General features: G+C 36.3%; 1 protein-coding gene across 1 annotated transcript; it reads left to right on the forward strand.

The window, feature by feature from the left end:
- Window positions 1–833: 833 nt before the first annotated feature.
- On the forward strand, window positions 834–14,488 carry LOC128660997 (60S ribosomal protein L7). The gene is made up of 7 exons (XM_053715127.1): window positions 834–888; window positions 2,149–2,251; window positions 2,983–3,149; window positions 5,258–5,395; window positions 6,414–6,523; window positions 12,780–12,990; window positions 14,210–14,488. Exons 1-6 carry the CDS (start codon window positions 875–877, stop codon window positions 12,986–12,988), a joined length of 741 nt encoding a protein of 246 aa, XP_053571102.1. The 5' UTR covers window positions 834–874; the 3' UTR covers window positions 12,989–12,990; window positions 14,210–14,488.
- The last annotated feature ends 8,564 nt before the right edge of the window (window positions 14,489–23,052 follow it).

The following is a 23,052-nucleotide window of genomic DNA, read 5'->3' on the forward strand; positions in this document are numbered from 1 at the left end:
GTTGCAAAGCATACCTACTGCTAGGAGCTAGATGGCTACAAACATTGTCTTGTCATTGGCTCAACATATGTTTTTAGTTGGCATTGCTGTTCTGGAGCTATTTTAAATCCCTCTGCTATTTAAGCCTTATTTTCGCACTTTATGTCCCTTTAAGTAATCTGTTATACTGTTACAACAATTTTATTGACAAGTTAAAAGCCAGAATATAGATGTCAGTATTTTCCATATCAGTAAAAATGCAATCATTAACTACTAGCCTGTGAAAGTTTTGAGGATCACTGCTCCATTCTGACAGAAAACTCACAAACAAGGGAGTTATGCCCAAGTTAAATATACAGTACAATGCAAATTTATATTAGAAGTATTCAGCAGGAGTAAGTAACGACCAGGGGACGTTAATAGTGCAAGATACTATAACTCCAGATCTAGTTGAACAGTCTAAAACAAACAATTTAAATTTTTACAAATGTCAATTAAGATATTGTACTGTACTCAATAGTTTTATTGGACAAGCTTTGCCAGAACGTAAGCTATACATTTTTAATAGTTAACCCATGCTATTTTTTGGGCATGCGTAAGTGCGTTTGGTGCGATGCTGAAGTTAGCTCCTTATTCGGTCAGCTTCTTATTCGAATAAGAAGCTGGCCGAATAAGGAGCTAGCTTCAGCATTCGAATAAGAAGCTGGCCGAATAAGGAGCTAACTTCAGCATTCGAATAAGAAGCTGGCCGAATAAGGAGCTAACTTCAGCATCATAGCACCAAACGCACCTACGCATGCCCAAAAAATATACAGTGACCCGGAGATGACGTCCTTTTGCCCTTTCGTTAAGTGTGCTTTGCGCATGCGTGGCTCTCTCTTTTCCGGTGGTGAACATGGCGGGCACAGAGTGAGTATCTTTGGGCTCCGTGCAATCCGTCGGCATCTCGCTTATTTACTACTGCCTTTAACGCGTGTTAATGTCCTTTAGTAAAATGAGACTCCAGTGCAGTCGTGACGTTCAGTATTTTAAAAAATATGAGCTTTCCCAGCCACACAATTACTGTTCATTTACTATACGTGCGTTCCGGCCTTGCCGTATATCTTTAGCTTATGGTGTGACTCGTATAATGATTGTGCCGTAGCCCTTTGTATGCATGGCTGAGATTTGTTGAAGGAAACAACTGCTGTTAATGGTTTGTGTCACTGGTACGAAATATACTTGTGTCTAAGAAGTAGAGGAAGTCGCAATTGGCCTGACATAGTAGTGAATGACAGGAGGCTATTTTATGTTAGGATTGCATGTAATGTGTATGTGCTCTTGGAAGTTTGCAACGTTTAATGCTGATCAAATATTTTTTAACATTTTTTGTTACTTATGACAAGTTATGTATGTTCTCTAATAGCATGGGTTAACTATTAAAATGTGTAGCTTACGTTCTGGCAAAGCTTGTCCAATAAAACTTATTGAGTACAGTACAATATCTTGACATTTGTACAAATTTAAATTGTTTGTTTTAGACTGTTCAACTAGATCTGGAGTTATAGTATCTTGCACTATTAACGTCCCCTGGTCGTTGCTTACTCCTGCTGAATACTTCATTAACTAATAGAAATTTGCATTGTACTGTATATTTTAACTTGGGCATAACTCCCTTGTTTGTGAGTTTTCTGTCTGAATGGAGCAGTGATCCTCAAAACTTTCACAGGATAGTAGTTAATGATTGCATTTTTACTGATATGGAAAATACTGACATCTATATTCTGGCTTTTAACTTGTCAATAAAATTGTATTGTATAGTTTGTATAACAGATTACTTAAAGGGACATAAAGTGCGAAAATAAGGCTTAAATATCAGAGGGATTTAAAATAACTCCAGAACAGCATTGCCAACTAAATGTTGAGCCAATGACAAGACAATGTTTGTAGCCATCTAGCTCCTAGCAGTAGGTATGCTTTGCAACAATCTGTACAAAAAGAACAAAGTAGATTAGAAGTGTTATTTTTATATTGTGTGGTTTGAGACATTAAAGTTTAATTTTGAGTTTCATATCTAAAAATGAACATGGTTTAAGAACACAGTAGGTCTCTTCAGAAGCCCACAGGATCATAAACTTTAGTGAAGACATGTTTAATGGGGTGAGTAACTATTTTGCATTTCATTTTCAGGGAGAAAAAGTTGCCGTCCGTTCCAGAAAGCCTTTTAAAAAGGCGAAAACAGTTTGCAGCAATGAAGTTAAAACACATTAAAAAGATCATTGCTGAGAAAAAGGTGAGGCGCGTTTTTTTTTTTTGTTTGCTGCTTTGTTTTCTTTGACTTGAGCCCTAATTAGTGAGCCATACTAAGATACTTGGCAAGTCTTGTTCTTTTGCTCTTTATTTGTTTTAACTCTGGAACCCTATGCATTAATTTTCTAACCTCAGTATGTAGACAGGTATTGATTGGTGTGCGCTCTATTTTCTGTCAGCAGATAAGTAGGCTGAGATACCTATTATCGGTTATTTGTAGAGCGCCAACATTTGGATCCTCATGAAGGATCTGCACATATCTAGCTACCTGCATAAAAGTCTAATTGTACCCAGCGCTATGGAATTTGGCGGCGCTATACAAATAAATGATAATAAAGCAGCTTTTTTTTTTTTTTTTTTTTTTTTTTTTTTTTTTTTTTAAACCTATATACATTTCAAACTTTTACTGTGTACTCTGGTTGTACAGCTTTGGTAAACTTTTTTTTTTTTTTTAAATGTGCAGTCAAATAGGGACATGGTTGTGAAGTTTGTACATTACTGAATCGTTTTTGGTTCTCTACTTTCTATATATAACTGCAGTTAAATGCGTCATGTTGAACTTTCCTGAATTTAATGTGATTATTTTTGTGCATTTTAGTGTGATTCTTATTTCCTAGTTAAAAAGCGAAGTCAAGTAAATATAGATTGACACTTGTTTTTCTTTACTGTTTACCTGTGTTTAAAAAAAATATATATATATTGCATTTAAAATAGGTTCGCAAAGAAAAAAGGAAGCTCATTTACAAGAGAGCTGAAGCTTATTACAAGGAGTACAGGATAATGTACAGAAAGGAAGTACGTTTGTCCAGAATGGCTCGCAAAGCTGGAAACTTTTACGTACCTGCAGAACCCAAGCTGGCCTTTGTGATCAGGATTAGAGGGTAAGGAGTCATATTAAAGGGACACTAAACCCAAATTTTTTTCGTTCATGATTTAGATAGAGCATGCAATTTTAAGCAACTTTCTAATTTACTCCTATTTTTCTTCATTATCTTGGTATCTTTAAAAAGCAGGAATGTGATGCACAGGAGCCGGCCCACTTTTGGTTGCAAACCTGGGTTATGCTTGCTTATTGGTGGGTAAATGTAAGCCTCCATTAAGCAAGCGCTATCCATGGTGCTGAACCTAAAATGGGCTGGCTGCTAATATTTGCATTCCTGCTTTTAAAATAAAGATAGCAAGAGAACAAAGGAAAATTGACAATAGGAGTAATTTAGAAAGTTGCTTAAAATTGCATGCTCTATCTGAATCGGGAAAGAAAAAAAATTGCGTTCAGTGTCCCTTTAATGTTGTGTATGTAATCTGTTCTGAAACTTTTAAAAGTTTTAGTAGAAATTTAATCAAACAAATTTAAATAGGTTGTTTGATGCAAAGTTTTTCTTTCAAGCATGTCTATGTGAATTAGCAAATACATTTTACTCAATGTGTTTTAATACTCACAAATTGAGAATGTTCGATTAAAGTAATGGAAATCTCTCCCCTTTATGAAAACATCCGGAATGTTTGCAAAGTTTTAGATGCCGTTTAACTAATCGGCTGTAATGAAAGATGCGCTGTAATTTTTTTTTTTTTTTTTTAATATAGATATAAAATTCAAATATCGTGCACTCTGGCCGCCAAGTTAGAAATTTTTTTCTGTAAGCTAATGTTTTGAGCTGCAAACGCTCTAGCTACAACAAAAGTGCTTAAAGTGATGGTAATGTTTACTACTTGAGCATCACATTTTTATTCTGCAGGTATTGATCACACAATTCGCCCATATATGTTTATAAATTACGATGTTCTTATGTATAACAAATGTATATTTTACTCACGTAGTCGTAAGGCTCATTGCTCCTCCCCATGCATTACTTCCTGGTATTATCTTCATCCTGACTAACGCTGAAATACCCCTCTCCACGTCACAGCACTGGCATGTCAACCTTCGTTCCTCTCTCTGCGCATGCGTTAGAGAACTGGACGCAATACATTGTATGTAGGGCATGCACAGAAGTCTAGAAGGACGTATTTCGTTAGGGGTGTGTCGCCGAGTGGCCTGGTGTCATTGGTTGTCTAAAAAACGCGACCTGACTAAAATAATGGCGGACGATCTACGGGAGGAGGATGAATATAACATAATTAGATATATAACTGTAAATATATAGATATATACTGCGAATATGGTTATATGATGAATTAAACTCATTGTTTTGGGACTGCAATTCAGATCGCTAATTCGAGGTAGTCATTGTTTACCATCTCTTTAAAGTAAAAAACACTGAAGAGAAGTTCATACTTTTAGCTCACAAATTACTTTTGACGTTGGCGGCCAGAGCGTGGGGTATTTGAATTTCATATCTATATTAAAGTGAAGGTCCATTTTGATGAAATAGTCCCGGTTTTTAATAAACCTATTAAAAACAAGGGCACTTTAATTCATCAAAACTTACATTTCACGGTTTTCTTCAAAACCTGCACTTTCTCCAGCACTTCGCCCGTCGCAAGCCGCCTTTGCGGGTCCAAAATGACGAATCCGGCTTCCTCCAATCAGTGTTGCATCAGGGCAAGATTCCCCCGGGGGGGTAGCTGTGATTGGAGGAAGCCTGATTAGTCATTTCTGACATATGCAGAGGCTTCCGACGGCCAGGGGAATCACTGGATCGGCATTCAGGATTAAAAGGTACGTTTTTGAAGTAAACGGTGAAATGTCAATTTTGATGAATTAAAGTGCCCTTGTTTTTAATAGGATTATTAAAAACCGGGCACTAATTCATAAAAATCGAAGTAAGTAATAGCGCATCTTAATTACAACTGATGAATTCAACTTAATTTACAGTCTCGCTAACATTCTGGATCTGTTTTCATAAGTGAGTTTACCATCACTTTAATGCAAACATTTGTAAGGTGTCTTAAGAGTATTAGACTTCGTTCTCAAAACTTTATTTATCTGCATGTTAGAAATGTCTAATAGTTGAGATGCAGAGTTTTATAACATTACATTATATTACAGCATTAATGGAGTCAGCCCAAAAGTTCGTAAGGTTTTGCAACTTCTCCGCCTGCGTCAGATTTTCAACGGCACATTTGTGAAGCTAAACAAGGCATCAATCAATATGCTGAGGCTTGTGGAGCCCTACATTGCATGGGGGTGAGATAACGATCTTTAATATGCCATAGTACTTTTGCCTGCATCAGTTTATTTGCCTTCCCCCTCCCTTTCCACAAGAAAATGTTTAAATTGTGGCGCTCAGTAAATTGAATCTGTGCACTGGTGATCACTAGGGGCAAATTGCTCAGTAGCTGTTATGGACCTCTTCCAAAGTGTTTATATGCCGTGGAAAACACTCCATTAAAGGGAAATGAAACCCCCTCCCTTTTTTTTTTCTTTTTTTTTCTTTAATGACTCATAAAAAATATACATTTTTTAAAGTTTTCAGTTTGCTTATATTATCAAATTTGCTTTATCTTTCTTGAAGGGCTATCTACATAGGCAGCGGGCACATGTCTCAAGCACTACACAACAGGAAATAGTGCTCTTGCTAATGTATGACATTGTTGCAAAACTGCTGCAATATAGTGCTGCGTGCACACGCCTGAACTTATATGGCACATGAACTAGCACTGTATAGTTGTGAAACTGTCAAAATGCACTGAGATAAGAGGCGGTCTTCAAAGGCTTAGAAATTGGCATTTGAGCCTACCTAGGTTTAGCTTTCAACACAATACCAAGAGAGCAAAGCAAATTTGATAGTGCATGCAATTTTAAGCATCTTTCCAATTTACTATCTGAATCGTGAAAGTTTAATTTTGCCTAGACTGTACCTTTTAAAATTTTGCTTGGGAATGTGCTACTTTAACATGGTACCAGCAATATGACTGTGGCACTATATGACCAGTGTTTAGTGGTTTTACAGTCAGGCAGGCTTACGGGGGACCAAAATAGTTTTAGAAATGTGTCCCATACGTTTTTTTTTTTTTTGTTTTGTTTTTTTACAGCTTTATTTAGCCATACTATTGTCCATGTAATCCTTTTTATGTTAAAGTATATTGTGTATCTGTATATTAAGGTGGACATGTGCAAACTATATGCAGTCTTTTCTGGGGGGGATTTAACCTGAGGCATTTCATGATCACTTAAGTACACCATTTTTATTTTTTTTATATAGGTACCCAAATCTTAAGTCTGTTCGTCAGCTTATCTACAAACGTGGATTTTTGAAGATTAATAAGCAACGTATTCCTATGACTGACAACTCTTATATCGAGAAACATCTTGGTAAGTGACATCTGAATTGTATGTGTTATCCTTGATTCAGATGGAATTAATTTAGTCAATTGAACTTTTCAAGATTTGTTTAGATGTGTTAAAGGAACACTAGTCAAGATGAAACTTTTGATTTAGATAGCACTCAATTTTCTAATTCACTTCTATCTAAATGTGCACAAGCTTTTTATATGCACACTGATGCACCAGGTCCTACTGAGCATGTGCAAGATTCACAGTATATACGTATTTTGTGATTGACATATGGCTGTCACATGATGCAGTGGGAAGGAAACATTGAAATTCGTCTGCAAACTACTACTAGTGTGAAATTCAAAGTGCTTTTGCATTTCTTTACTATGCGTTGATTAGGCATTTCTTCGATTTAGTGGACCTTTTATAGGGCCTTTCAGATTTTTTTTTTTTTAATGAAACTGCTAACTTATAAATAAATCCTGTTATTACAATTTGATTAATACAGTGCAATCCTCTTGAAAAAAAAAATAATGGACATATAAATAAGTTCCTGTAATGACCATGCATAGATAAGACTTAATAGTGCAAGCAAATATTTAAGGGGCACTAAAGTAAAATAAAACTCATGATTAAGAACATGTACTTTAAAACAACAATCTCTTGGTATCCATTGGTGGAGTAAGCCTAGTGTAAGCTTATGGAAGCTTAGGAGTGTGCACTAGAAAGCTCCTATGATCTTACTTGGGCTTACTCTTCTAAAATGGATACCAAGATAATGTAACAAACTTTCAAATGTACTTTTATCAAATTTGTTGAAGTGCACGCTATGTCTGCATCTTGAAAGTTAAAGGGATACTAAACCCAAATTCTTTAATAATTCAGATAGTTACTTAAAATTGCATGCTCTTATTTACTCCAATTTTTATTCTCTCGTTTTTATTTTAAAAGCAGGAATCTCTAAGCAGCTGGCCCATTTTTGGTTCAGCACCTGGGTTGTTCTTGCTTGATTGGTGGTTAAATGTAGCCACCTATCAGCAAGCGCTATCCAGTGTGCTGAACAAAAAATGGGCCATCTCCTTAGCTTAGATTCCTGCTTTTTCAAATAAATATAGAACGAGAAAAGTAAATTCGAAAGTTGCTTAAAATTGCTTGCTCTTTATGAATAATGAAAAAAGGTGCTTTGAATGGAAATACCAAGCAAAAATGACAAATTCGCTGGCACTTCTCTAACCACTACTAAAGACTAGTGTTAATAAAGGTCAGTAGATTAAATGTAGATTCAGACAAAATTAACGCTTTAGAAAGTGACATATTTCCAATCACTTCCGATATGAAGCTGCATTTATGCATTTCAGTTGTCAGATGTAACTATTTTACGTTTTCTATTCACCAAAACCCTGAACTCTAATAATCAAAAGGAGCTGTGCTAACCACTATACTGTCCATATAGAAGTATATGATGAATGAAAAACATTACAATATTTTTTAAAACATTTTAGGTGTAGGATTACATTGAGGTTAATATCCCATTAAATGAATAGTAAAATCAAAATTTAAAGGGATTCTAAAACCCAAGTTTTTTTTTTGTTAACTTTTATCTAGGACTCTTAAAATTGCCTATTCACATTTAGTAGCAAAAAAAATCACCGTATAATGGGGTTCATCTAGTCTGTTATGGAGGATAACTAGATTTAATTTATAAGTAAAATGTGAATTTAATCAAGGGCTCTCACTGACTTTATTTTAAATGTTATGTTTGCTTTAAAAGGGATGCATGTGAACCTGGGCATAAGGGTGAGGCTTTTTTTTTTTTTAATCCACCAATAGTGAGCGATTAGTCCTTTGAAGGGACATTAGTTAAAAAAATATATATTTTTTTTTTTTTTTTTTGGTGCGTGCACACGACTAACTTACATAGGGCAAACAGTCAGCTCCAAAGCAGCAATGCGCTTCTGGGAGCTAGGTGAGCACATCTGCTTAGTCACCAATCGGCTAGCTCTCAATAATGCATTGTTGTTCCTGAGCCTGTCTAGATATCTTTCTACAAAGAGAAAACGAAATTTGATAAAATTGAAGTCTTTTTAAAATGCCAACTGTCTGAACCATGAAAATGTAATTTTGAGATTAATATCACTAGACAGTCCAACAAATTTTTTAAAGATGGATAATCCCCTTTATTACCTATTCCCCAGTTTTGCATAACAAACACTGGTATAGTAATACACTTTTTCCTTCTAATTAACTTGTTTCTAAGACTCTGCAGACTGTGCCCTTATCTCCGTTCTTTTGACAGACTTGCCTTTTAACCAATCAGTGCTGACTCAACTCCATGGGAGTGAGCGCAATGTTATCTGACACATATGAACTAGCACTTTCTAACTGAACAACTGTCACAATGAACGGAGATAAGAGGCAGTTCAACGGCTTAGAAATTATCATACAAGCCTACCTAGTTAGGTTTAGCTTTCCACAACTAATACCAAGAGAACTAAGCAAATTTGATAATGGTGAACTGGAAAGTTGTTTAAAATTGCATGCCCTATTGGAATCATGAGTTGAATTTTGACTAGACTTTAATTAAGGCCTGTTGCACCTTTTTTTTTTTTATTTCAAAATCCGCCGTCTTACTTAAAGGACATTATACTGTAAATGGGTATCCTATTATTACCAGTGATTAGTTTTACCAGTTTAAGTGCAGTAAAGTGTTTACAAATAAAATAGGTCCTAAAACATTTTGCTATTTGAAATGGCAGCTTTTCTCTGAACTATCACCTATATTGCCATTGAATACAGCAGTATTCTCTAAAGAAAATCTGTACAGTAAGTAGCAGAAAACAACCTGTCAGTGGGGTCAGAGCAATTGAAAGCAAATTTCAGTACCCAAGTGTTGGCCTTTGTTTTTATAGAGGTAAGCATACCTCACACAATTTGAATGGACAGGTTGTTGAACATTGGTTTATGGTTTCAATTAGCAAAAAATCAATTTCTAATACAAAAATAACCCTAAATATTTTCAATTTCCGTAAGAAGTATGGATTTAAAGTGAGTCAATCCTAGCGTTTTTGATACGCTAGGATTGACTATTGAAACTAATGGGACTTTCATTCATGAAGTAGAAGATACTTCATGCAGAAAGCTATTTTGTTTGAAGCGATCACTGTTCTGAGCTGCTAAGGAAGCCCACAGCAGATTGCTGTTTTGGTAGAGGTAACATTTTCACCTCTTAGCCAATAGCCGTGCGGTAAATCCGGCTTGGCGCCCTTGAGAGCCGGATTTCCCACACACTATTTGCTAAGAGGTGAAAACGTCACCTCTTAGCAAAATAAATTTCTGTCATGGGCTGCCTGAGCAGCTCAGAACGGTGATCACTTGAAACAAAGGAGCTTGCAAGTCCCCTTTATTTGTTTCAATAGTCAATCCTAGAGTTTCACAAACGCTAGGGTTGACTTTCACTTTAAATTTGGTTCTTTAATAAAGAATTTAAAATGGTATCCTCTGTATGAATCACAAAATAATTTTTTTGTATTTCATATTCCTTTAAGTTTCCAGTTTACATTAAATTTGCTTTATGATGATATGCTGTGTTGTAGAGATACCTAGGTAGGCAACTGGAGCACTACACGGCAGGAAATAGTGCTGCCATCTAGTGATCCTGCAAATGGATAACATTCTTGCTAAACTGCCATGTAGTGCCCCAGAAATGGGCTGGCTCCTAAGCATACATCCCTGCTTTTCAACAAGATACCAAAAATAATGATAAAGGTAAATTAGAAAGATGATTAAAATCACATGCTCTTACCTGAATCATGAAAGGAAAAATTTGGGTTTAATATTCCTTTAGGGATCACAAATTTGTATTTTTATTTTTTCTTGAATGCAAGATTATAGTACATTTTACATGGGCTACATCAAAAGTTGGGACAGCGTACTATAGAGTAGGTCAAATTAAATGTTCATTATTCAGATACAGCATGTAATTTTAAACAACTTTCCATTTTACTTTCAATAAAAAATATGCAGTCTTATAGTTACACTAAGTCACCAACTCCTGAGCATGTGCAAGAATTCACAGAATAGGCTATATGCATTTGTGATTGGCTTATTGCTGTCACATGGTACAAGGGGAGTGGAAATATACTTAACTTTGAAATCTGTTGAAATTCACAGTAAATGCTATTGTATTGTCTTATGCATTTTTTTGATTATGCAAATATACTGTATTTATTGGTCCTTTAAAGTGATTGTGCAGTTTAACAAATTAAAGTCCAGTATCTAAAAATACTCTTAAAAACGGGCACTTTTATTCATTAAACTTTACAATGTGTTGTTTTTTTTTAAAAAAACTTTTTGGTTACTGTAAACAGATTGGCGATACTCCGCCCTCATGGTCTTCTGTATTTTGCAGATCGATGACTAATCCTGCTTCCTCCAATTTGTGCGTTCCCCCATTGGCGTCCAACTCATGAGGCACGCACCAATCAGAGGAAGCTGGATTAGTCGTAAATCTGCAAAATGCAGAAGATGAGGGCAGAGGATTGCCAGTCTGTTTACTGTAACAAATTTTTTTTTTTTTTTAAAAAAAGCATTGTGCAGTTTAACAAATTAAAGTCCAGTATCTAAAAATACTCTTAAAGGGCCAGTCAACCATAGAATTGTTATTGTTTTAAAAGATAGATAATCCCTTTATTACTTATTCCCCAGTTTTGCATAACCAACAGTTATATTAATGTACTTTTTACCTTTGTGATTACCTTGTATCTAGGAGCCTTCTTCCAGCCCCCTGATCACATGACTGTGACTGTTTATTATCTATTGTCTTGCATTTAGCATTGTATTGTGCTAAATCTTAAATAACCCCCTGTGCCTGTACACAGTGTTATCTATATAGCCCACGTGTACTTTCTGTCTCTTTGTGTTGAAAAGAGATTTAAAAAGCATGTGATAAGAGGCAGCCCTCAAAGGCTTAGAAATTAGCATATGAGCCTACCTATGTTTAGTTTAAACTAAGAATACCAAGAGAAAAAAGCAAATTTGATGATAAAAGTAAATTGGAAAGTTGATTAAAATTAAAAGTCCTATCTGAATAATGAAAGTTTAATTTATACTTGACTGTCCCTTTAAACAGGGGAACTGTAATTCATTAAACTTTACAATGATTTTAAGTTCCCCTGATTTTAAGAATATTTTTAGATACTGGGCTTTAATTTATTAAAATGTACAATCTCTTTAGGAATTATTTTTTTTTTCCTCTACCAGTATAGCGTTCTTTTCACTGTAAAAGATTAAATGGTCCCTGCAATGTATATTGCATGTTCCAGTATATCTAATCTATAGGTGCATGTTTAGTATGTAAATGCGCAGTTTACTTTCCTGACAAGCCCCTCACAGAATACCTTTTATGGGATATGATTCAGCAGAGCATATCTTACGTTTCAGATTTACTTATTAAATTTGCTTTGTTTCCATGATATTCTTTGTTGAAGAGATACCTAGGTAGGCATCTGGAGCACTGCATGGCAGGAAAATAGAGCGATCAGCTAGTGTTCTTGCAAATGGATATTAAAGCTGCTGCCATATAGTGCTCCAGATATGGGCTTGCTCCTAAGCATACGTTTGTTCTCTTGGGATCTTGAAGAAAAGCAGAAAGACAAATAGAAGTACATTAGAAAGTTGTTTTGTGATTCAGATACAGCATGTGATTTTAAACAAACGTTTCATGTCCCTTTAAAAGATAATGTATGTGGATGTTGCAGCTGGTTTGAGCTATAATCATTTTGAGGGCATTAGTGTTAGCTTTTTGCAGTAGCCTTTTCCACCATCTTGCCAAGTACAGTTCTGAAGGTGCACTGTGCTTTAACTTACTCATTCTGTCCAACATTATGTAATGCATAGGGGGCTGAAGCAAGCTTTGTATTGGTCTGTGTGCAATTTGTCTTAAAGGGACACTCAGGTTTTATTACATTTCCATGATTCAGATACAGCATGTAATTTTAAACAACTTTCCAATTTACTTCCATTAAAAAAAGTGCACAATTTTTATATTTACATTTTTTTAGCCACCAGCTCCTACTGAGCATGCGCAAGAACTCAGACCATACGTATATGCATTTGTGATTGGCTGATTGCTGTCACATGGTACAGGGGGAGTGGAAATATACATAACTTTGAAATGTAGTTTCTTTTCTGAGTAAATGCTATTGTCTTATCTTGCATTTGTTGATTATGCAAATCAATTGTTTACTGGTCCTTTAATTTAACAAGCACCAACAATTTTTTTTTTTCTCCCTTTTAGGCAAGCGTGGCATCATTTGTGTTGAAGATCTGATCCATGAAATTTACACCGTTGGCAAAAACTTTAAGGCTGCAAACAATTTCCTCTGGCCATTCAAGCTGTCCTCTCCAAAGGGTGGTATGAAAAAGAAAACTACTCACTTTGTGGAAGGTGGAGATGCTGGCAACAGGGAAGACCAGATTAACAGGCTGATTAGAAGAATGAACTAAAGGTGACAGTGTGTTATAGCATATATCTCTATCTCTGAACAGAATACCCCAATAATGTAACGTGCTTTAGTTCCAGTACATGCTGTGTGTACACTTATGTGTGTTAATTGGACCTAGTTAGTCCCCTAAACAAATGTTTGTCTGGCACTTGTGTTGAGTGATGAGGATTCTTTGCAGATTTTTATCTCTCAAAGACTATTTATAAAATTTGTCAAGGAGGGTTAGCAGACTTCTATAAAATTTAAAGCTAAAGTTGCTTTGATGGGCAAAGACCTAAACATACTAGTGTAAGCAAACATTTGCAAAAAGCTACTTTTTATCCTTGTGGTTTTCTGACCAACAAATGTTTATACACATGGTTTTATAAGCGTTTTAACAGCGTAAGAGAAACTGAAGACACATGCATATCTGCCAAGTTGGATTTGATTTAAATCACTAGCAGTAAGAATCAAATCCATGGTTTTCTACATAAAGGTTTCATTATTTTTATTATATCAGAAAATTGATTTATAGACCATTAAAAATACCTTGTAAATTATTGGGAGGTGAACTATCTACAGTTTTTAGGTTCATATTTGATCAACTTTTTGCTGTAGTTTATTGGAATGAGAATAAAAATACTAATAGCTTGATTTAACTAAAAGATGGGGGTGGGTATATATATTTATCTTTTTGAAGAGGGCATAAAATCATAGATACACAAATTTGCAGTTTATTTTTATAGGATTTCAAACCAAAATATCTAGTTGTCTTGCTTTGAATTTGCATTCAGAATTTGGAAGGTGTATAATAAAATGTGAGCTTAAAGTCTTTGCCATAAAATGTTCTTAATTGTCCATTTTTTATAAACTCGGCAATGCAATTCAGTATTTTGCCTTTTCTTACTATAATTGAGCTATGCAGATTGTATTTTCTTGCCCCATTCTCCTTCTGTGGAATACAGAACCCTGACACCAGTTTTGTGAGCAACCCAGCAGTAAAATGGTTAACTAGGGAGCTGCACCCTTCAATTGGCAAAGGCTGCACAATGCAAATGGTAAGGTATCATTTTCTTAACGGTTTAATTGCTGGGCTGTCCACAAAACTGGCCTTGGAGGGAAACTTCACCTGACACTCATTTGTTTCCTGTTATGCATTACTCTTGTAAAATCTGTTGCTGTTTAAACTTTAACTTGGTCCAGAATAACTAAAGCACTTTTTTTTTTTTTTTTTCTCTTCTAGATTTTTCTACTCGGATACCTTTTTCCACTCTTGGCTGTTAATAAATATCCAGTTCAAAAAATGTTTGTCGATCCTTTTTGTTCTCATGGTTATGCATACGACACTGAATTGGCGCGTGGTTGCCTTTAGTTGCTTCTTTAGGTATACTGTTGCCAAAGCAGGTTATGGAGTTGCATAGGATACCCAGCTAAATTCTATTTGTTATAGACTATAATTCATTATACTCAAAAATATGTATTTAACTTTGTTGGGATGAAAATTAAAATGCGGTTATTTTGACCTATTGAATTTTTTTCTATTTTCCTTAAAGGGACACTCAAAACTTGTTAGAAAAATAACAAAAAGAGCTGGTCTTGTTAAATGCTAAAGAGCAAATTTGATAATCTGTTTTCAAAATACTGCAAGTTCCTTTGTTTTGTTTTTTAACACCTGTTTTTGTCTCCAAATGTATACATAAAATAATGCTATAGCTCCAGCAATTTCACTGAACTATATATTCTGTGGAGGTGAAACATGGTATTATAAACTTCAACATACACTCTTTAACATACTTAAAGGGACGGTATACTATACATATTCCCCCCCCCCCCCCCATAATGTCTTCCAATGACTAGTTATACCAGTGGCAGGGTATACAATGTGTGGGTAATTGCTATTTTTGGTTTATTTAAAGTGAAGGTAAAGTTTTTCCAATTAGAACACATCAATGCATTTGAGAGAGATCTGACTCCGCCCAACCTATATTTCCTGGTTTTCTGCCCTCTGACATAGAACGGTCCCACCTGCTCTGTCTCTGAAAAGTGCGTTCACGATGCTCAGATTAACTGAGCATGTGCTAATCGGCGAACCCGTTCAGAACTGCGCATGCGTCAATCTTCGTTTTAACACAGTATTCAATGAATAACTTTATTCATTCAGTACTATGTTATGCAAGACAGAAGAGAGCTACTTTTTTCACATCGTTGAATCGGAGCCTTCAGTATTATCCCGATGACGTCTTATCGGGATTCCTAAACTATACCTATACGCATGCGCGAAACGGGAGCAAGCATGGATTCCTAGCTTCCTAAAAAATGTATACTGCATGCACATATGAGAAAGGAGTTGGCTGATGTGAAGTGATGGCTGCCTAATGGCCAGATTTTCAATTGGATCACAGAAAAACCTGATCAAGCCAGAGAAAAGGGTTGATTTTCTGGATCTTCAGAAATAGATTAGAAACGGTAATACATTTCTTTACAAGCAAATTGATAAAAATTCATGAATGAGACATATTTATTTGGAAAAAGTAAAGGGACACTGAACCCAATTTTTTTTTTTCTATCGGGATTCAGATAGAGCATGCAATTTTAAGCAAAATTCCAATTTACTTCTATTAAATTTTCTTCATTCTCTTGGTATCTTTATATGAAAAGCAAGAATGTTTAGATGCTGGCCCATTTTTAATGAACATCCTGGGTTGTTCTTGCTGATTGGGGGATTAATTTAACCGACGTGCTGTCCAGGGTCTGAACTAAAAATGGCTTTTTCAAATAAAGATAGCCAGAGAACAAAGAAATTGATAATGGGAGTAAATTAGAAAGTTGCTTAAAATTGCATGTTCTATTTGAATCATTAAAGAAATAAATGTGGGTTCAGTTTCCCTTTAATGACATGAAGGTAAATTTACCTTCACTTTAAAGGGACACTGAACCCAAATTTTTTATTTCGTGATTCAGAGCATGAATTTTTAAGCAACTTTCTATTTTTCTCCTATTTTTTTTTTTCTTCTTCTCGTGCTATCTTTATTAGAAAATATTGAATGTGAATCTTAATCTTGGCAGCCAACCCAATTTCGATTCAGCACCATGGATAGTGCTTCCTTATTGGAGGCTGACATTTACCCACCAAAAATGGGACGGCTCCTATGCATCACATTCCTGCTTTTTAAATAGATAGCAAGTGAAAGAAAATTGATAATAGGAGTAAATTAGAAAGTTGCTTAAAATTGCATGCTCTCTGAACCATGAAAGAAAAATTGCGTTTAGTGTTCCTTTAAGAAATGGCTGTTTTTTTGCACTTTGAAAACACAACCCATAAAACCAGCATGAACTGGTAGGGAGATCACAACTCCTTACCTTATTTCTTTTTACACACAGAAATGCTTTATCTGTGTACCAAAGCCCAGTATTTAAAGAGAACAATTTAAAACAAAATTTAGTGCATATCGCTGTAAAATGCAACTATTTTTTTTTTATTATTTATATCCAGCAATGTGTACAATCAAATAAATTCAACCTTTTTTATGCCTCGCAGGGCCAGGTATAACATAATGTACTTCAGGTCAAAAAAAGTTCCAAACAACAAATTCCACTTTCTCTTAGCAATTCAATAATACTCTTTTGTGTAATATTTGTACACAAAGTTGGGATTTTTAGATAGACATGACAAAAATTAAACACTAACTAAACAGAATCACAGCGAAACAAGGAAAGAAAAAGAGAAAAAAAAAAGGGGGGGGGGAGGAGGAGAGAAGTCAACTTTTGGCTGCGGAGAGTCACCGCATTCCCAGAAGGACCAATTCCGTATCTCTGAATGGATAGATTAAATATTCTATATTTCTGGCTGTATTCGATATATAAACCAGTACGTCATCCGCATATATAGTGCGATTTGCAGTAATTTTTCTTTTACCTTGATCCCTTCCAATTGATGTCTAATTTGTAAAGCCAGAGGCTCAATGGCCAAAGAGGAGAGAGGACACCCCTGCCTAGTCCCTCTACCGAGTCTCTTTTCCTGAGTCATATCACCATTTACCAGAATTTTCATGGAGGCGTTACTATATAAGTTATTAAAGAGACGTAGAAAATTACCTTCAATACCGAACTGCTGTAATGTGAAGGACAGATGATCGTGATGTACCGAATCAAACGCCTTTTCAGCATCTATCGAAATGATCGCCCTGTCAGGGGTGTGTCCCCCATCCCTCCGCTTCCTCCATCTTTTTAAAATATTCTATAGTCAAGAATACCTCTTATTTTAGCTGATGAGTTTTGCTTCAGAAGAAAACCAGCTTGGTCTTTGTGGATAATGGTGGGGAGCAAGGATTGAAGTCTGTGTGCAAAGATGGCTGTAAAAAGTTTGTAATCTGTGTTTAAAAGCGCAATAGGCCTATATGACTCTTTTTTTCTATTTGGTTCTTTGCCCGGCTTAAGTATAAGGGTTGTGTATGACGCGGCAAATTCCTTAGTAGGATGTAAATGTCATTAAAAAGTAATGTTAGATGCCGTATTATATCAGGTGCCAATATTTTTTAAAATTCGTTCGGCAGCGCATCCGGTCCCGGGGCTTTATTAAAGGCTAATCTTTGAATTGTAGTGGAAATTTCTGTTTCTGTGATTGTAATGTTTCTATTAAATCAGGAGATAAAGACGGAAAGACTATCTTATCCCAGAAATTTTCCCTCTGTATAATATTGGAGGTCTTGTGGGTAAATAGCATCTTGTAATATTCTGCAAATACTTTACATATTTCTTCCGGGGAGGTAAGATGTTTACTACCCGAGTTAATTGATTTTATTATAGAGGAGCCTCTATCAACCTTAACCAAATTTGCCAAAAGCTTCCCTGTTTTATTGCCATATCGGTATAATTTAGCCTGTAGCCTAAGGTCTCTCTGAGTACTTTTATAAAGTAAAAGGGAGTCCCTATCTGCTAGTGCCTTCCTGTACCTGGACCAGTTTTCAGGAGTTTTTTTGTAAGATATAGCGATTATAAGCATTTGTAACTGCCTTCAACGCTTCGCATTCCCTTTTTTTTAAGTTTTTTTTTTTACCTGGAGATACTATACGCTAGGATTTCCCCGCGCAACACTGCCATGGCAGTCTCCCAAAATAGGGCAGGTTGAAAAATATGTTCTTGATTGAGGGATGCGTATTCTTGGAACCTAGAGGTAAGCCAGTTTTTGTATTTTAAGTCAGATGCTAAGAACCGTGGGAATGAGAAACCAGTATTTCTATTCCTTAGAGGATTAATTGAAAATCAAGGGTAATCGGGGCATGATCTGAAATAGTGATAGGTAAAATCCCAGCCACAATTTTCGTTTTGCATGCTCTTTCATCTAGCAAAATTAGATCTATTCTTGAGAGGGTTTTATGTGCCCTAGAGTAACATGTAAAATCCCTGAGGTCAGGGTTTTGGAGCCTCCAGATATCACAAAGTTTCAGGTTCTGGAACAACTTGATGAATAACTTTGACTCATGGTTGTCTCTCTTAGTTTTATAAGGGACAGAGCTCTGCCTGAGTCAATCAACCGGATATTGAGGGGCCATATTAAAATCGCCTCAAAGTATTAAATAACCTTCTGAAAATAAAAGAAGCTTGTTTTGTAAAGTTTCCCAAAAGGGAAGACTAAAGACATTGGGAGCATATACGTTACAAAGTGTATACATCGTTTTTAATACTTTGATTTTAACCATTAAATATCTCCCCTCATAATCTGTATCTACCTGAATGACTTTGTAAGACAGTTTCTTCCCCAAGAGGATCGCAACCCTGCTTTTTCTTTTTGTAGTAGAGGAAAATAGGACTTCTTTAACCCAAGAAGTTTTAAGTTTTAATACCTCTTCAGGTTTCAAGTGTGTCTCTTGTAAAAAGGCTATGTCGGTGTTATTTTTTCTTAATTGAGAGAGTATTGCCTTTCGTTTTATAGGGGAGGTTAAACCACCTATATTCCATGAGGTCAGTTTGAGGTTACCCTCCGCAGCCATTTTCTAAAGGAGACAGAGAACGCGAAAGAGAAAAAGGGTTGCCAATTTCCCAGATTGCAACCTCATATACCCCTAAATAGCAAGCAGATAAAAAAGCCTTAACCTCGCCTCTTATTTTTACGCTATATGTAATCAATTTATTCATCTTAAATCAAACTAGCTGCATGCTTATTCTAAATAAATTTTAACTTCCCTCGGTTTTTTATTCTGTGGGGAAGGATTCAGCATAAAATTTGGCTGCCTCAAAAAAGTGTAAATGTCCATCTATCGTAAGTTTCAACCTAGCTGGGTACAGCAAGGTTGCTTGGACCCCTTTCTTGATAAAATTTGTGCAGTGTGGAGCTAGCTCCCGCCTTTTAGTGGCGGTGCCAGCTGAATAATCTTAAAACAAAAAATTTTTTGCCTCACCTAGAAAGATGGGTTGATGTTTGCGGAAAGCCTGGAGTAAAGTAACTTTCTGTTGAAAATTTAAAAGTTTTGCAATGATTGGTCTTGGCCTTGTGTTGGTTCTATGTGTGTCAAGTATGCCTACCCTATGGGCCCTTTCAATAATAATAATGGGTGGGTAAGTTTCTGGTATCTGCATTAACCGAGGGAGTGTAACAGATATTAATTTGTCTAAATCTTCAAATTGCCTTTCCTCGGGGACCCCTATGATCTTGAGGTTATTCCTCCTTGATCTGTCCTCCAGATCTTCAATTTTATTTTGCATTTTCAACAGAATATTATTTGTGGACGCAAGATTAACTTTATAGTTTACAGTCAAATCCTCAAGATCAGAGATTCTTTGTTCAGCCTCAGATATTCTAGAGGTGAACTGTTTAACTTCATTAGATAAAGCGGCAATGTCTTGCTTAATTTCCAGTTTTAAAAGGTCAAATTTAGGCGTTAAAGCCTCTGAAATACTTGAAACTAGTGTATCAATATCTAATGAATCAGAGCTACCTACAAGAGAAGGGATAGGTGAATGTGCATCAGTTGATGTTTCAAGAACATTTTTGTTCTTTTTCTCCCCGTCTTCGTTGCGGGAGAAGTTTTAGAGTGCCCGTGTAAATATTTTATCCATATACAGATAAGTGACTTAGAAAAGCTTCTGGAATATTCACCAGAGAGTGGAATGGCGTGAGTGAAGACGTGCGACGTACGTGTGTTTATTAGAAAAGAGTAATATTTACCCAGTAGAGGTCTGTGCGAAGAAAGGGAGTAAAAAGAAAAAGGACTAACAGGCCCATTTATCAAAGGTCTTGCGGACCTGATCCGACACTGCGGATCAGGTCCGCAAGACCTCGCTAAATGCGGAGAGCAATACGCTCTCCGCATTTAACATTGCACCAGCAGCTCACAAGAGCTGCTGGTGCAACGCCGCCCCCTGCTGACTCGCGGCCAATCGGCCGCCAGCAGGGAGCTGTCAATCAACCCGATCGTATTCGATCGGGTTGATGTCCGGCGATTCCTGTCCGCCTGTTCAGAGCAGGCGGACAGGGTTATGGAGCAGCGGTCTTTTGACCGCTGCTTCATAAGTTGTGTTTCTGGCGAGTCTGAAGACTCGCCAGAAACACGGCCCTTCAAGCTCCATACGGAGCTTGATAAATGGGCCTGATAGAATGAATCAAAAAAATATTAGTGAATTTCGTGTCGTGAGGTTGTGCAATATTATGAAAAAAAAATAGTTGTGAAAATTTTATGAGTTCTCCTTGATACCTATGAGAGGAGGCGCCGGGAGAAAGGGAAACAGAAAAAAAAGAAATTCCCTTCCCTTGTTGCTGTTTTAAATGAGGAAAAACTGGGTAGCTATACTTTACTAAGTAAGCTAATTCCCTTTTAAGGAGGAATTAATGCTAAGGCCAGTCTATAAGAATAAGGCCCCTAAACAGGGGTTGGAAAAAAATATGATTTTAGAACACTACTTAGTGACAATAATAACTCGTTAAAAAATAAATTAAATGCTTGATAGACTGAATAGAATTTACTATTTATTGTTTTGAGTGAATCAAGAGTAGAAAAAAAAAACGAAGTTAATCTACCTAAATTGTTTGTGTATTTTTCCTTAAGGAGATAAAAATTTGAGCACACTACAATATTGCTATATATACCTGAGAATATTCAGAAGAAGTACTATTTAAGGGGCCCCAGAATGTAATTATTAACACTTCTGTATCAGTCTAATTCACTCCCTCTTTCCCTTACTATTTACAAAAAGAGAAAAAAAGGGGGCGCAGCGATATTAGAATTTTTAACTTTGTAATATTTATGTGCACAAGGAAGGCCCAAAATTTTAGCTTCCCAAACAGAATAAACTTAGCTTAAACTTATTTGTAGCGTTCAAAACATTTGCTCGGTTGAGACCAGGAGGAGGAAAAACCTTTTCTAGAAAGCCCGTTTTCCCCCCACTACTAAGACAAGGGTATCAAGCAACTAGAGTTAAGTATAGGGGACCAATTTCAGCACTTATTCAAGCTGCCTCTTAATTACTTTACTTGAGTTAACTTTACTTAGCAGAAAACGGCCTATTATTTTCATTTAGCATTATTACATTTAGAGATATTATTGTTTATCAAGAATTTTTGAGTTAACCTACTCATCTTCTTAATCCAGAGATATAATATACACAATTTTCCTCTTTAAATGATTTACTCTTCAAGGGCAGTAATTTTTCTATAGCTGTTACAAAAACATAAATTCTGTACTCATATTATAGAAATACTCTGTAACAATCAGAGCCTCCCTAATTTTTGCTGCAGTTAACTACAGCAATTAATTTCAAACACCCTTTTACTTAGGATTCACACAGGGTTATCTTGAAGCAAGTAATATTCCTTTAAACAAGAGATCCCCTTTTATCAGGCTTTTATTTATGACAATGGTCTATAGAACAGTCTAGCACTTAAATAACCATTTTTATTTTGCCCTCTCCTGTTTACTCTCCACAGGATAGTTATTGAAAGGTCTTGACCACTCAGAAAATGGAAAAAGAAAAGGGAGCAAGGACAATATGAACCCCCTTAAGTGTAAAAGAGATTTTGCAGGTTATAACATTGGTATAATTGCTATTCTATAGTACAAAACTCAAAACGTCAGTAAATAAAGAGGGAATACACACATTTAGCCCTTAGGCTTTTACAGGTTCACCTTCAGTTTCACTTATAATCAAAACCTTTACAAATAATTTTTAAAGGGAAGAGATACTTTTGATCTAATTTTGTAGCAGGACAATGTATCTTCCTTTTGCTTAATTTCAGCAGCTAGTAAGTGTCCCTCTTTTTTCTTTCTTCCTTGTAAGAAGTGCTATAAAGATGACAATAGCCAATGTCTACAACTATGCAAATAATTGCGATCAGCCCCAGTCACATTGCAGAGTAAATAACACAAAATCCCCTTTAGAGGTATACCAGTCGTGAAGGCATATCCTGGATTCAAATCCAATGCAGGGCCTTCCAGCCAAGGGAGAGAAAAAAAAAAAAAGACTGTTTAAAGTACCTTATGTAGTGCAACTCCAGCACTCGGTTTCCAATTAGATCCCTATCGTCAGGTACCAGCCCCACGAACTCCACCCGGCTGCATGGGAAAAACTCACTTGAAGTCACTCTGTCCTCCACTCGCAGCACCGATGGGAGGAGGAACCGAGATGCAATCTCAATGCTTGGCGATGTCCCTTCCATTTGCAACAGTCACAGGCACTCAAGAGGGTTCCCCCCGGCCAGCCGGCTCCACAGCAACACAGCACTCCAGCCTCCGCTCCTCTTAGCTAACCGACACAGCTATCCCACTGTATCGCAAGAAGCGGGATCTGAAGGGACACGGCAGACTGCAAGTGCACACCAGGACATCCAATCTCGCTCGAGGCTGAAAACTGAGATTCTCCAGGTAAGATCTTGCCCAAAAGGTAGATGATACAGGGGTATATTATTAAAGATTCTGCATTAGGCAAAGGATATCATCATAATAGTATCTCCTAGGAGGTACACTTAGAAAGACCTTTAGCCCAGGATTAGCCCCTCTCCTCCAACAGGCAATTGATATGGACAAAGTCCTGCAGAGCTCACCTTTCGCCAGCCACTTTCTGCACACCACCGGGGAGATATACGCCGAGTCTTCC

Source organism: Bombina bombina, chromosome 5 (genome assembly GCF_027579735.1).
Source record: "Bombina bombina isolate aBomBom1 chromosome 5, aBomBom1.pri, whole genome shotgun sequence".
NCBI classification, from domain to species: domain Eukaryota; kingdom Metazoa; phylum Chordata; class Amphibia; order Anura; family Bombinatoridae; genus Bombina; species Bombina bombina.